General features: G+C 42.8%; 1 protein-coding gene and 1 pseudogene across 4 annotated transcripts; both read right to left on the reverse strand.

Annotated features, from left to right (window-relative positions):
* Positions 1-252: 252 nt before the first annotated feature.
* On the reverse strand, positions 253-10,228 carry LOC109896553 (probable tubulin polyglutamylase TTLL1). Of its 4 annotated transcripts, XM_031797723.1 has the most exons (11): positions 10,125-10,214; positions 9,937-10,016; positions 9,551-9,680; positions 8,916-9,124; positions 8,474-8,654; positions 6,473-6,610; positions 5,572-5,680; positions 5,280-5,423; positions 5,016-5,102; positions 3,643-3,806; positions 253-2,062 (listed from the first exon to the last, which is right to left on the reverse strand). In XM_031797723.1, exons 2-11 carry the CDS (start codon positions 9,977-9,979, stop codon positions 1,930-1,932), a joined length of 1,338 nt encoding a protein of 445 aa, XP_031653583.1. In that variant the 5' UTR covers positions 9,980-10,016; positions 10,125-10,214; the 3' UTR covers positions 253-1,929. The 4 variants fall into 4 exon arrangements, with proteins under 4 accessions (XP_031653583.1, XP_020346395.2, XP_031653584.1 ...); XM_020490806.2 differs by having other exon boundaries at positions 9,551-9,678; positions 9,937-10,228; XM_031797724.1 differs by having other exon boundaries at positions 9,551-9,693; positions 9,937-10,221.
* Positions 10,229-13,229: 3,001 nt separating this feature from the next.
* Positions 13,230-15,347, reverse strand: LOC116355008 (malonyl-CoA-acyl carrier protein transacylase, mitochondrial-like; annotated as a pseudogene).
* Positions 15,348-15,467: the final 120 nt, after the last annotated feature.

A 15,467-nucleotide genomic window follows, 5' to 3' on the forward strand; every position in this document is an offset into this window, starting at 1 on the left:
CAAAATAGAAAACCTTCAAAATAGTAGTTCTCATTTCAAGAAATGTCAAGAACTACAAACACAATGAATATATGGCCACTGATATTGTTTAGCAAAACGACAGCCCTGCCACTTGTTTTGGTATACAGCTGAGGGATGGGGAAATGTGACCTCTCTCAAATTCAGAGAGTGCTCTGACACAGTCCGTGTTAGGTGTGGGAGTCTGTCTAATGCACACAGGTGACCCCTAAAAAATTGAGATTTACACAAATCCCCCATTGTTTAATTGGATTTATTACATGCAGATATTTGAGGCACCAGGAATTATTAATACATTTAAAAACCAAAAACATTGCATGTTATAATTCCTATATTCAGTACATGTATATAAAAAATATAATTGCAGCTACCTGTATTTAACAAAGAATGAGGGTAAAAGGATGACATGAAATGCATAACCAAATAGTGTCAAAAGTACATACGTTATTTTAATGTAACCATGTATATTTCATTGTGTACTAAAACCATCTGTAAGACAAAGGCAGCAGCACCATATTAGTATATATAAAACATGGTACAGTCTTCTATACAAAAACGTCCACATCATTAAAGGCAAAACCTAATGGTGACTGTTAAAGTGATAATTCACCCAAATTACAAAATTACATTTGGTTTCCTTTGGGTGAACTATCCCTTTAACAACTCTGGGGACCACAGTGAGGTGGGGTGGGATGTATGGTACTGTATATAAGAAATGAATAAAGATACTCTATGGGTTATTACATCATGTTCACTTTCACACAATCAGAATGGTTCATTCTGTTGTAGCTCAGTAGCCACTTCAGCTTTAGTCAGCTTCAGCTTTAGTCTCTTGTATGCCAACCGCTCGAGGTGACCACACACTGTGACCAGAATGGGATTATCTTAAACACACAGGCAGACCAAGGGTGTGCTGGTCAGTGTCTCAAATGGCACCCTATTCCCTATATAGTGCACTACTTTTAACCAGGGCCCATAGGTAATAGGGTGCCCTTTGGGATGCAACCCTGGTTTCGAGGTCACCCCTCCAAGGTCACACCACAGGAAAATATTTGTTGGCATGGCAATGTCATCCACAACACAAAATTAAAGGTACTTCAACGTTTGAAGAGCTGACCTCATCACTTTATATCCAGATATTTAACTGTAAAAGCATTTCTTTATCCCAAAGGTGAACTTATGAGTAACAACTAAAAAGTAAAGTTGTATAACCAAACATTGAACAAGTCTCTCAGTTTTGTAAAAGTAATTATGCATACTGTAGCCTTATACACTTTAAAGCCGACTCCAGTGGCTTGAAAAGCAAACGCTTCAAAGCTCACTTTCCAGCCTTACGTTTGTTTGTTGTTAGCATTGTCCATTACACTATGTTTTATACAGTCAACAAAAAGCAAATGCTTTTCTGGTCATACATTTCAAAATAAAGAGGTGGATCCTGTCGGTTTTCAGACATTAACAGAATAATTACACACGCCGATGTGTCTTAACCTAGCAAATATTCTGCTTGAAAACATAAAAAACATTAAATTAAAACAATTCCACAACAATATATGTAAACATTATTCAAACATGTGCATTGATTGAAATCCTCTAACAGTCATCTGAGAACATCCCCTTCCCATTGTTATATAAAAGGTTGATAAATGCTATTATTTAGTGTATTATACAGAGCTTCTGCTAAACGTGAGTGTGTGTGATCCTTTCTTTACTGACACACACGTGTCCTTGCTTGTGATGCATGGTAGGGTCCTCAGAGCTTACTGGGTCCTCTCCCTCCCTGTCATCCTTCCATCCCTCTGTCTGGGTCGTCCCTTGCCCCCGACCCCCTTTCCCCCATGAATGACACAGGAAGAGCGACAAGAGGTCAGTGAAGGGACAGTGAGGCACAGTGAGGCGTTGGACATTACCACCTCACTTCCAGGTGGCGGCAGCTGGGCGAGGCCCTGTTCCCCCCTTCGCCATTCCCTTAGACCCCAGCGACTGGCCTGAGCGACTCCGTAGGTCACGTTCTACATTCTCGCTCAGCGCCTGCTCCTCGTCGTACCTGAGGAAGGGAAAGATAGAGGGAGGGAGGTAGGGAGAGAGAGACAGGCAGGGACGGAGGGGAAGACAGAGAGAGGCAGGGAGGGAGAGTGGTGAGTGAGAGAGAGACGGAGGCAGGAAGTGAGGGGAAGAGACAGAAGATAGAGAGAGAGACAGAGGATAGAGAGAGAGAGAGAGCACACTCTTAGAAAAGGCTTCCAAAAGGGTTCTTCGGCTGCCCCCATAGGATAACACTTTTTGATTCCAGGTAGAACCTTTCCTGGTTCCAGGTAGAACTCTTTTGTGTTCCAAGGGTTATCTTATGTGGACAGTCGAAGAACAGTTTTAGGTCCTAGATATCACCTTTTGTTTCTAAGAGTGTATGTGTAAGACAGAGTATTGGTAAGAGCTACAGTGGGGTATGAAATTATTGACACCCTTGATAAAGATGAGCAAAAATAGAGATCTTTGGCCACGCACACTATTGGTGGGTTTGGCGTCTAAATGAGAATGCATGAGCAGAAAAGAACCCAGTACCTACTGTAAAGTTTGGTGGCGTATCTTATGGGGCTATTTTGTTTCCACTGGTCGTGGGGTCCTTGTTAAAATCAACGGCATCATGAACTTTACCCAGTATCAGGATATTATTAACAAAAACCTGGTTGCCTCTGCCAGGAGGCTGAAACTTGGCCGCAAGTGGATCTTCCAGCAAGACAATAACCCCAAGCACACATCAAAATCCACAAAGAAATGGTTCATTGGCCCCAAAATCAAAAGTAGAAACCTATTGAAAAGCTGTGATTTGAATTGAAGAGGGCAGTCTATAAGCGCAGACGAAGTATATCAAGAATCTGGAAAGATTCTGTCAGTGGAGGCTGCTGAGGGGAGGACGGCTCATAATAACACCTGGAACAGAATAAATAGAAACCATGTGTTTGATGGTTTTGATACCATTTCACTCATTCTGCTCCAGCCATTACCAAGAGCCTGTTCTCCCCAATTATAGTGCCACCAACCTCCTGTGGATTCTGTATGTAGGAATGGTCTAAGATCCCTCCCAAAGTGTTCTCCAACTCATAAAATAAGTAAAGATGCCAGATATAGGAAGTATAAAGACAATATAGTAATAACATCACAACAAAAATGTAACTCTGAGGTAAAAGGCTGTGTGTTGTCATTCTGATCGGTCAGATAGCTAGCAACAATGACTAGAAGCTGCTATGCGGTGAATCGTAGATGGCTTGTTTCAGTTCATCTGATCCTAAATCAGTTCACGGTTAGAGATATTTTCTTTAACTGTTAATCCTGGCTTGACGGACCAATAGTTCCAAAACGTCAAACCCTGCCCATCTGGCACTCCACTATTAGATTTTTTTTTAAACAATTTTTTTTAAATCCTGGGCCATGTTCCGTAGTCAAATGTTGTCAAATGCTGCAGATAGAAATGCCATGATTAGATCCGACTTGATTTCTAATTCTACATGTCAGAGAAGCATAGCATATTTCTAACTAAATATTCCGAAACGCTGCGTCCTGCTGAACACGCCTCAGGCCTGTTTTCTCCCTCGAGCGCTGTGATAGGAGGAGGGGGCTGTCACTCACAGGACTTGGTAGTTGCCCAGGGCCTCTCGGGGTGGGCTGCGGTTCCAGCGGCAGTCGGGAATGTCCCCGTTGGGTGTGACGATGTTGAGAGTGTCATTGATCAGATTGTACTTCAGGATCCGGTCGTTGGCTGTGCTGGAAGTGAGCGACGGAGAAGCGTTAACCTGGAGGACAGACGCGGAATAGACACACACACACACAGCAGAGAGCACAGGTCAGGATAAGCATTAGTCATTATGTACACATGGGCCAGCATGGAAAGTTCTGTCCTGAGTATGAGTAGAGTACAAAGTACTGGAGACTAGTAGCAGGCAGGAATGACTATTTCACTGTTTTCATTTCCTATCGGTCCCCATAGGAACTGGGAGCTGCTTATCAGGCAGGAAATGTACCACACGGACAATGTATTAGCAGCAACGGTGGGTGTGGGTTGTAAATATATTGGCACACAGACACTCACATGGACAGCTAAGAGAGAGAAAAAGAGAGATCAATCCCAGAACGACATGAACACACACACACACACACACACACACACACACACACAAAGCTTGGTTGGAATTGCTCCCTTGTTTCCCAGCCCTTGCAGACTGAGAGACTGCTGCAGGTTGGTTCCTCAGCTGTTATTCTACAATACACATTAATGAGGGCTTGGCATTGGCATGACGGCTATTCTGCCCCGGGTGGCTGTACCAGAGGATCTCACAGCGGATCAGCACTCCTACACACAGAGACGCTTAGTGAATACGGGACCAGGGAAACTTAAACGATCTACCAAAATAGACCTGTTTTTATTCCTGTTCAAGTCAAAAGTTGAATTCCTCTAGTACCCTCCGAGAATGTTTGACTTCATGTACTCAGCCAGACATTCACAGTGAGAAACCAATAGAAAGTAAACGACTCAGTATGCAAACAATGGCAGATAGAGAAGATTGAAGGAGTTTACAAAATCATAACAACAGACAATTGTTTCATTGTGACATTCCTAAATCCTAAAAACATACATAACTGCTGGTGAACCAGAGTACAGTTTGTTTCCTGTACATTGCCTTGAGCAGGTTTTAGTCAAATACCTCAGACACAAGCACACACCTCAGACACAAACACACACACATATATACAAACACTCACACACAGAGAGAGAGAAAAGTCAACCCTAAGGACATTAAACTTGCTAGACAGAGAAAGGAACGCAGCACTGGTTTCCCTTCACAAGCAATGCAGAACAAAAAAAACATTTTGACACAAGGTCATCTTAGTAGGAACTAGACTTAGTGAGTAAATCTATAGCATGTTCACAATAAGAGAGACTTTTTTACTTCATGTAATTTTTGCCAATGTCATTACACTGTGTGTGTGTGTGGGTGCCTCACCTCAATGAGCCATGGCTTCAGCTTGTCATCGATGATGATGTCATATCCATAACACTCAAAGCAATGTTTATCATTGTTCATGACGGGCTGTGAAGAGAGAGAGGGAGAGGGAGAGGAAGAGAGAGCGTGAGTGTTGAGACGTGAAAGGGAAGTTAGTGTGTTGAGTGTGTGGGACAGGAGTGAAAAAGGGAAGAGCAGCTGCAACACAGCAGGGATAAAATGGGGAACACGTTTTTGTTTCCGTATGTGTGTGTGACCACTCACAGCGACAGCCTTTAGGGACTGCACCATGATCCAGTGGATCTGGTCAAACAGTCGGCTGGTCACCTCCTTCCCCCTGGTGCTCTCCAGGTACAGACGCAGGTTACTGACCGTCCACTTCCCACCGTGGACATGGTTATAGTCATCCTGCAACGTGTATAGATGTATTGTACACACGTAGAAATATATACACACAGAAACTCATATATTTATGTAGGAGCCATTTCTGCCTGTTTTAGGCCCATTTAGTGTGTTGTGTATATGTTATCTGTCTTGACAACACACACACACTTACCCCATGTCTCTGAATGGCCACATTGGTCAGGTGCACAAACATGTTGTCCAGTTCACTAGTGCTGGGGGTGTACTTCACTGTGCAAAACCGGCAGAAACCCAGTTTATACCTGGAAGCAACACAAAGGTCCAAATGGACCAAATTGTCAAATATTGATCTGATCAAATGCTGAAGTTATAATTTATCTTAGTGGCAATGTCCTTTATTAATGTTTTACAGAATTTGGAAAACTCATTTGCGACCAAGCTTTAACTGAAGTCTTGAGATGTTGCTTCAATTATATCCACATACTTTTCCTTCCGCATGATGCCATCTATTTTGTGAAGTGCACCAGTCCCTCCTGCAGCAAAGCACCCCCACAACATGGTGCTGCCACCCCTGTGCTTCACGGTTGGGATGGTGTTCTTCTGCTTGCAATCCTCACCTTTTTCCTCCAAACATAACGATGGTCATTATGGCCAAACAGTTCTATTTTTGTTTCATCAGACCAGAGGACATTTCTCCATGTGCAGTTGCAAACTGCTTTTTTATGGTGGTTTTGGAGCACTAGCTTCTTCCTTGCTGAGCGGCCTTTCAGGAAGAAAAAAAATTTCTTGGCTGGTTTCTTTTGATTTTGCCATGATGTCAAGCAAAGATGCACTGAGTTTGAAGGTAGGCCTTGAAATACATCCACATGTACACCTTTTTCATAATTACAGAATTATGAAAAAGTATATGCATACTGCACTGTTTATAATGATGTATTTGCATTTCATGTAACAGACTGTCTATGTTTCTATTAGTATAGGGACAATTAAGTTATTATCTATCTATTACCTATCACCTATCCAGTCATTTCAGAGCGGTAGGACTTGAGGGAAATGAAACCGGGCTGTAGGCTTTAGGTTCATCATAAACCTACATGTAACACTTGAGAGGTCGATAGGTGGTAACCAACACATAGAGACGCAGGTCAAACTTCTTGCCTCCGATCAGCAGTGGGTTGTCGATGTACAGAGAGATGACATAGGCCTCCTTGCCACTTGAGGCCGCTACAAACCTATCAAAAACAAAGGAAACAGAGCATCAGTCATTTATCTATGGACATCTCATCTACGGACAACGGTGTTGAGAACAGCAGATTCAAGAGTAGTGGGGTAATACTACCTGTATGACATAAGACTGACTGTGAACAATGCAAATGCAAGCAAAGACTCACCTTTGGCAGCCACACACAGGACATGTTTATCAGTAGTTAGTAGAGGTGTGTGTGTGTGTGTGTGTATACAGTTCAGGTCGGAAGTTTACATACAATTAGGTTGGAGACATTAAAACCCGTTTTTCAACCACTCCACAAATTTCTTGTTAACAAACTATAGTTTTGGCAAGTCGGTTAGGACATCTACTTTGTGAAGGACAAGTAATTTTTCCAACAATTGTTTACAGACAGATTATTTCACTTATAATTCACTGTATCACAATTCCAGTGGGTCAAAACCTTACATACACTAAGTTGACTGTGCCTTTAAACAGCTTGGAAAATTCCAGAAAATTGTGTCATGGTTTAGAAGCTCCTGATAGGCTAATTGACATCATTTGAGTCAATTTGAGGTGTACCTGTGGATGTATTTCAAGGCCTACCTTCAAACTCAGTGCTTCTTTGCTTGACATCATGGGGAAATAAAAAGAAACCAGCCAAGACCTCAGGAAAAACATTGTAGACCTCCACAAGTCTGGTTCATCCTTGGGAGCAATTTAAAAATGCCTGAAGGTACCATGATCATCTGTACAAACAATAGTATCATACCGCTCAGGAAGGAGACGCGTTCTGTCTCCTAGAGATGAACGAACTTAGGTGCGAAAAGTGCAAATCAATCCCAGAACAACAGCAAAGGACCATGCGAAGATGCTGGAGGAAACAGGTACAAAAGTATCTATATCCACAGTAAAACAAGTCCTATATCGACATAACCTGAAAGGCCGCTCAGCAAGGAAGAAGCTACTGCTCCAAAACCACCATAAAATAGCCAGACTACGGTTTGCAACTGCACATGGAGAAATGTCCTCTGGTCTGATGAAACAAAAATAGAACTGTTTGGCCATAATGACCATCGTTATGTTTGGAGGGAAAAGGGTAGGCTTGCAAGCCGAAGAATACCATCCCAAACGTGAAGCACGGGGTGGCAGCATCGTGTTGTGGGGGTGCTTTGCTGAATGAGGGACTGGTGCACTTCACAAAATAGATGGCATCATGAAGTAGGAAAATTATGTGGATATATTGAAGCAACATCTCAAGACATCAGTCAGGAAGTTAAAGCTTGGTCGCAAATGAGTCTTCCAAATGGAGAATGACCCCAAGCATACTTCCAAAGTTGTGGCAAAATGGCTTAAGGAAAACAAAGTCAAGGTATTGGAGTGGCCATCACAAAGCCCTGACCTCAATCCCATAGAAAATTTTTGGGCAGAACTGAAAAAGCATGTGCGAGCAGGGAGGCCTACAAACCTGACTCAGTTACACCAGCTCTGTCAGGAGGAATGGGTCAAAATTCACCCAACTTATTGAGGAAAGCTTGTGGAAGGCTACCCGAAACATTTGACCCAAGTTAAACAATTTAAAGGCAATGCTACCAAATACTAATTGAGTGTAAGTAAACTTCTGACCCACTGGGAATGTGATGAAAGAAATAAAAGCTGGAAAAAATTATTCTCTCTACTATTATTCTGACATTTCACATTCTTAAAATAAAGTGGTGATCTAAATTGACCTTAGGCAGGGCATTTTTACAAGGATTAAATTATAGAAGTTTTGAAAAGCTGAGTTTAAATGTATTTGGCTAAGGTGTATGTAAACTTCCGACTTCAACTGTATGTTACTATGGGTGTGGGTGTGGTTGTGGGTGTGGGTGTGTGTGTCAGCACTCACGTGGAGGTACGGCTGTCTCGGGACCACTTCTTGATCTGGGAAAGTTTGTTGATGAGGAAAATGCCTTTTCCCTGAGCCTTCCCACACGGCTTCATTATCCACGTGCTGGAAGGACTCTTACGGAACTCCTCCACAAACAGATTATAATCCGCCGGAAGCATGAACGTCACCGGCACAAAGTCTGGGTCACAACCAGAGAGGGAGAGAGGGAGTGTAAAAACGCAGAGAAATATGAAAGGACGGTATTGATGACATTTGTTTAACAGCACAAAATAATGAGTGAGTTTAGCTATTATAGCCCAAGACCCCAAAAAAGGGCCACTTCTAGTCAGAGCCCCTTGTAGCAGGTGCAACTGAAATGGAAATGTATCTTACATCCACATGTATTTACATATACTGTAAGTAAGCAGTGTGCGTGTACGGGAAAGCTCATAACTGCCACCTAAATAAAGGTATTTCCCGTTTTCGTCTTTCTCTGCCAGCGGGCTTCCCTCCTTCTCCATATCTTTGCGGTAGCGTTTGATGTTCTTGATCATCAGGTCCTTCCTGGTCAGCTCGTAGTGGTTGGGGAAGTGGTTGACCATCTGCTCGTCCGAGAGACGGTAACCCGTGTCCACACTGAACACGTTCCGGATAGTCTGGACGCTCATCCTATAGGGAGGCATAGACGGATCATAAACAGGGTTTCTCCAAGACTGATGGAGATTCGCGGGGGGTAGTCAGTCAGGGATGCAATTTTTGTGATTAATCAGGAATTTCTGTTTTTCTGAATGACATTATCTGTTATTTACAGTTACACATCATTGCAGTTTGTCTAATTTACCCCTGAAGCAATATATTTTATGTTGTCCTGGGCTGTGTTCAGTATGCACAAATAAAAATAAAACGTTTAAAAAAGAAGGTGAGTGTTTTTATTGGACAAGACCAAGTAGTAACGCCTGTTTCAAAGCATTCTTCTCTACTGTTTTGTGCCCACTGAACACGACCCTGATCTCTGTATGTGCTACACTGGCATTCATAAGCACCCACTGTGTATTGTCACTCAGAGAAAGCTCCATAGCTCCAATGACAGCCTACCAGTAGAAGTTCCAGTCCTCACTCTCTGTGACCTGAGTCCATCCTCTCTTCTCAAAGTTGTTGATGAGTACGGATTTCTCAATGTCGGTCACCCATTTCACCTTATTAGCCATGGTTCCTCCTAGAGTCTCTCTCACACACACATGCACACACACACGCACACGTGTAATAAACATAGGTATAACTAACGTTAATACTCTATTGTTTTGACCATGATGAGCCACTGCTGTTAGCTATTTCGCAAAAACACTGAATTCATGTGCTATATTCACAACTATCTTTTGGTAGCATTTTGGTGTACTGTAAAGCATTGAACACAATCGCGTTATGTCAGCTAGCTAAGTATCTATGTATCCTTCCACACCAAAACAGTTTTAGCTAGCTACCTGGAAATCGATCTTCTAATCTTCTTGTCAGACAACCGGTCATCAGTCCCAGATAGCTGGATCCACCCTGCCTGAGACACCTGCAAAGGAGAATGATTTTTCATCCAATCGTGATGTCTGGTTCAATCGCCTTCAAGGGGAATTTAATGCAAATTATAAAGGAGAAATCCTCAATTTATTGACTTCACCCATGTAATCTGCTAAAAGGGTGGATGCTAGTTATCTCTTATCTTGATTTATCGATCCATCCCAGTCAGCTGGCAGATGAATACCGTGCTCTTCCGGGTGAATAACCTAGCAACCGACGACGCGTCGAACTGTCAAATATTCCCCGCTCGTTCCACCACAGGGTTGCGCTAAATGCACATGGTCCAATTTTTAGCATGCAGGGACATTTTGCCCCTCATGATTCCCTCTAGTGGTTGTTGAGAGAAACACTCCTCAAGGATCTTCCTGGTGTAACTGCCATAGGCGTGGCTGTTGAAATGATGATTGTGGCAGTTACCTGAAAACAACAAGATTAAAGGACGCTGCTGTAAGTAGGAACATTATAAACAACTGTGAAATGTTCAAAATATTTGTATATTTAGGATATTGTTCTATAATGCCCATATTATTTGCGTTACAGGGCGGCGTCTACTTTAATCTACAAAATAGGTACGTTTGACATTTTTGTTATTCTACAACGCACCTGTTCCTTTGTCGTCAGACAAGGAACATTGTGTCGACAGATATTGACTGCAGTACTGCTCTTCCATAGATGTGAAACTCGATGACAAAATATAAATAATGATAGGATCATTATCATTGTTTAAATATTTTACATTGGAATGGGGCAAATTATACTGTCTTTGCTTGTGATCTTCAAATCGACCTTAGGTTTGTTTGGTGAAGAGGATGACATCACCTTGTTTTGACAAACTCCTATCAAACATTACTATCCACAAATAATATTTTCCCCCAATTGTTATGATTTGATCATGCTGTAGAGCTAAGGAATATATGATGTTATTAGCAATAATACTATTATTCATTTAATAGTTAAATAATTCATAGTATCTTTACTACATATATTTTACATTATTGTATTTCTTTTTATTTGCTAATTATTTTAAAGCAAGACTAATGACAAATCCATCCTTTCATTGGATTGGTTTGAGACATTACATTTGTAAAGACATGTAATATTACAAAATCAAATGTATATTTTAAGATGACTAAACAAGAAAGCAATTGTTTTGCAATGGTATCCGTTTGGTTGATTTGAGTAATGGAAATCCACCATTTGCATTGCGACTACCTCTCCAACAGGACGTGAGCAGAGGGACAGAACAGCTTAGGGACAGGTGAGCAGAGGGACAGAGCAGCTTAGGGACAGGTGAGCAGAGGGACAGAACAGCTTAGGGACAGGTGAGCAGAGGGACAGAACAGCTTAGGGACAGGTGAGCAGAGCCAGGGGTGTGTTCAACACTAAACTCTCTTGTGTTTCACATAGTTTTTACTAGGAATCTATTTATGTATCTATTTATGTATCGCACGCGCGTACACACTGTATCTTAAAACCTCATTGAGCCCATCCTGTGCAGTGAATCCTGAAGATGACATCTTTTCAGGATGAGGAAAGTTTGTGTGCACTGACCTGACTAATCTCCCCGACAACACACTTCTGATCACATGACTCAATATTTACACAGGTAGATAATTATGGGCGTTAAAGTTATTATGACCATGGTCACACACACACACGGCTAGGTGCAATAACTCACCTGTTAACACACACACAAAAAAAACATAATTTAGGAGTGCAACACACTGAAACTCATGACATGCGTGTGGCAAACTCTTTTCTTTATCAGAAAACAAAATGGTGGAACACAGAAGAGAGCGACGCCGTGCCATTTCCCTCAGGGCTGGACCTAGTGAGGTGGACAACGTCACCCTGTCTGATGTGAATCTCAGGTAGAGGCTACGTCACCCCAGTCCTGACCTCTTGATCAGTTTACACAGACAATACAAGATAAGAAATTGTTACATTTTACTCAAACTCTGTCATAAATCAAATCCAATTGTACTGGTCACATACACATATTTGGCTGATGTTATCTTTTATAATGATATAACAGACATTCAAAGGTGGTATTTGAACCCTAATTTCTTCCTCCATTGAAGTAGTCACTAATCTGACATTATGGGTGAAAGCAAAATGGTTGGAAGTGAACACTTTGTTGCTACCCAATCACTGATTACCTCAAGGAATAAGGAACGCATTTCTAATGTTTCGTGAACATCATTTCTGTGGTCCGTCCTTTAGGATCCATGCCAGGGCTGCCCGGGCTACAGGTCGTCAGCTGGCAGAGATGGGTGACAGACTGGACCGTGAATGGGCAGAGAGACACCCTAATCAGTGGCCTGTGCCACAAACTCTCCATGTGACAAGTCCTGCCCATGCCCTGACTAGAAGCATCTACAGGTGAGAGGGCTCAAAGACCAGGATGTATTGTGCCAAACAACTAGTAAATCAGTGTTTATTTTGCACATAAGAAATATTTAACACGCGATATGAAAATATGGTTAACAAAGATTTCATGTAATTCATTATCAGGGGGATACAAGGACAGCTTTGGGGAGTGAAGAGTTTGCCCGGCGTGGCCTCCGCTGTCCACAGGCAGGCTACACAGAGAGCAGAGGCTTGGGTAAGAGCCAACAACATATTACATATACCTACAGTATCTACTTCCCTCACATCTCATGTGCTTTGGGGGTTAGGGGATACGTCTCTTACTACTACTCATGTGTTGTCCCTTGCCCCTACACAGGTTTCCAGTATTCAACCTGCTAACTGCCCTGGTTGGCCCAAAGCAATGCTTGTCACTGTGGCACTGGTGGCCACGGCAACCATTTGCACTGCATTGTGGAAGGAGTAGAAAGGCTAACCATTGCACTGAGGGGGGCCTTGGCTGGACTTCTGGCTACAATGTTCTATGTTGGACAATTTCCTAATTGAGTGATATTTTTAAACAGTTTTTACTATATACTTTAAGAAAAAAGAAATACTGTGTGTGTTATTGAATTGATTGTGCTGGATCACAGTTTTTAATAGTCTTATCAACTAATGCATGTTTTAAATACTGTTGCTGGTCTGCAGTTTTTTCTATGAAGATTGAGCCTGTTACTAGTTAGACATTTAATTGCCACAACTATCTTATGTAGCTTATTACACCATTAAATGGACACTGGAAAAAGATTTTTTAATGACTTGAGAAAAAATTAAACTTGAGAAAAACCAAACCGACTTGACTCATAAATACCAGGTATTTATTTATTGGTGCAAAGTTACTTGAATGAGTTCAAGGAAGTATACTGTAGGTAATGTATGTGTGTCAATGTCTTTAGTACTGTTTTACTCATTTTGGGTGATTGTCAATGGATGTATATTGTACAGTATGTAGACTGTACTGTATTGATACGAGTCTCTTCACAAATCCATGAGTCCCGTCTTACTCTTCAGACCATAATCCTCTCAGTCATCGTGGGTGGTGACGTCCACGTGTGTGTAGCTCTTGTAGGCCTTCATGTTGCACTTCTGCAGCGTGGCCCCCAGCTGCTTCCCGGGGCCCACCTCATAAGCTCTGACCCTGGGTCCTCTCGAACACCTCGTGGAGGGTCTGCTCCCACTTCACAGGCGACACCAGCTGCTTGGCCAGCTGCCTGAGCACATGGCCCCCATGCATGTAGCTTGGCGTCCACGTTGGAGTACACGTTGATCTCGGGCCGACGTACCTAAGTTGGGATGGGCAGAGAGACTGGTTTGGTAAAGGATTTTTTCACTCCTTTAAATGTATTTTGGCATTTATGGAGGGAAACTGTAAATGTTTCTAACCAGACTTATACAATTGACAATCTGTCTGTGGCCCATGTTAGGGATCAAATCTTGTAAACTCCACCATACTTCAACCAACACGACTGGAGATATTCTATACTTGACGTATGCTGTATATTGTAACGTCCTGGCTGCACAGTACATTGACCAACTGGAAATTGAAAATATATTATTGACTGATTGATGAAGTTCGGTACCTCCACCTGTCTGAGGACATTTCTCAGGGGCTCGGTGGCAGACTCCATCAGTGCTGTGTGGAAGGCCCCACTCACTGGGAGCGGCCGTGCACGCAGGAAGTGAAGTTTCCTCTAGTTCTGTTGTAGGAACTCCAGTGTCTGATGGAGGGAGGACAGGAGGAAGTGTCTGACTCATTCCCAATTCCACCCCTAGCCCATTCCCCTAACCCATTTAGATATCTGAGAAGTAGGCCTGTAGCCTGCTTGACTCTGATCTCAAATAAATGTGAGGTACGTAAAGCCAGGATGTTGTGGCCCAAGAGAGTGACCCAACTTCAAAGAATAATGGACTCCCCATCCATCCACTACCTCTTTGTGGCCAGCGATGACTCTCCCGTCGGGGAAAAGGTAGTTGGCCACGCTACAGATGGGCTCGTTGATGCCCAGGCTAAGGCAGTGCTCCCTGGCCTGCAAACAGGCATATTTGTACTTAGCCTGGGGCCGTCCCATTACCGACAGCATGCCACTAGGGATCAGCTCTGACGCTTTCTGCATGGCCTCTGCCTGCACCTTCACCGCATACAGGGCTGTAGGATGAAAGAGAAAACTATGGCGACTTAGAATTGTTTACTGTCCGTTCATAATTAAGTATAGCACAGCATTGGATAGACTATTGAGGTTCACCTTCTGTGAAATCCATGGCACCAGGGCTGCAAACTCTCCCACAATAAATCCTGCAGCAGCCACACAATTCTCAATGGCCTTGAGATGGATGAGGTCGCATATGACGACAAGATGTTTGTAGAGAAATACAATAATATTATTGGTATAAAACATCAGGGTGTCTTAGGCTGTATAGTTAAACATATATTTAATGTATACTTTGCCATTAAATGCACACTTCTGCGCGACGCCAAACATGTCCTTGACGTTTCTGTATCTCAGAAGCCCGCGACCCACGAACTGACTCCCCTGCCCGGAGAAGAGCAGCACAGAACACTCGCTCGGTTTCTTTTGGGGTCTCCGTTGCTCTTCCTCCGTGGGCTCATTCTACAGGAGTTTGGTCTCGGGTGATGCTTGTGTCCCGTTCTGGGAGCCATGCTGATGGGGGTTGTTTGACACTTTCCTGCACAAGAAGGGAAATGACCTAAGCTCCGTTATTGAGGGTATCCTCATCATGTTGTGTAGGGTAGCGCCACTCATGTTGACTGATAAACCTTTTCGCAGGACCACGACATTAATGTGCATAGTATTGCCACATGCAATCTCTAAATTTGGTGTCCACCAAAGTGGTCGGCAGGTTTATATAAGTTCAAGGAACTCATATTATATACTCCGTGAGACGATCAATTGGCGCTGGGCGCAGCCATATTGCTTGGGAGGGAAAGTCGCGTTCAATTGCCGTGGAACGAAGGTCAGTGTTTGGGTGTGTTGCAGATTCACAAGAAATCACACAAAAACATCACAAGACGTCA

The sequence above is a fragment of the Oncorhynchus kisutch genome, linkage group LG19 (genome assembly GCF_002021735.2).
Source record: "Oncorhynchus kisutch isolate 150728-3 linkage group LG19, Okis_V2, whole genome shotgun sequence".
Classification (NCBI taxonomy): Eukaryota; Metazoa; Chordata; class Actinopteri; order Salmoniformes; family Salmonidae; genus Oncorhynchus; species Oncorhynchus kisutch.

Bases quoted from the DNA above. Each gene is read 5' to 3' on its own strand.
- LOC109896553 (XM_031797725.1), bottom strand. From the start codon at position 9,726: ATGTTTATTACACGTGTGCGTGTGTGTGTGCATGTGTGTGTGAGAGAG. The intron at 9,125-9,550 runs GTAGGCTGTCAT...GCCTCCCTATAG, and splicing joins GAGGACTGGAACTTCTACTG to GATGAGCGTCCAGACTATCC. The intron at 5,424-5,571 runs GTAAGTGTGTGT...TACACGTTGCAG, and splicing joins TGGCCATTCAGAGACATGGG to GATGACTATAACCATGTCCA.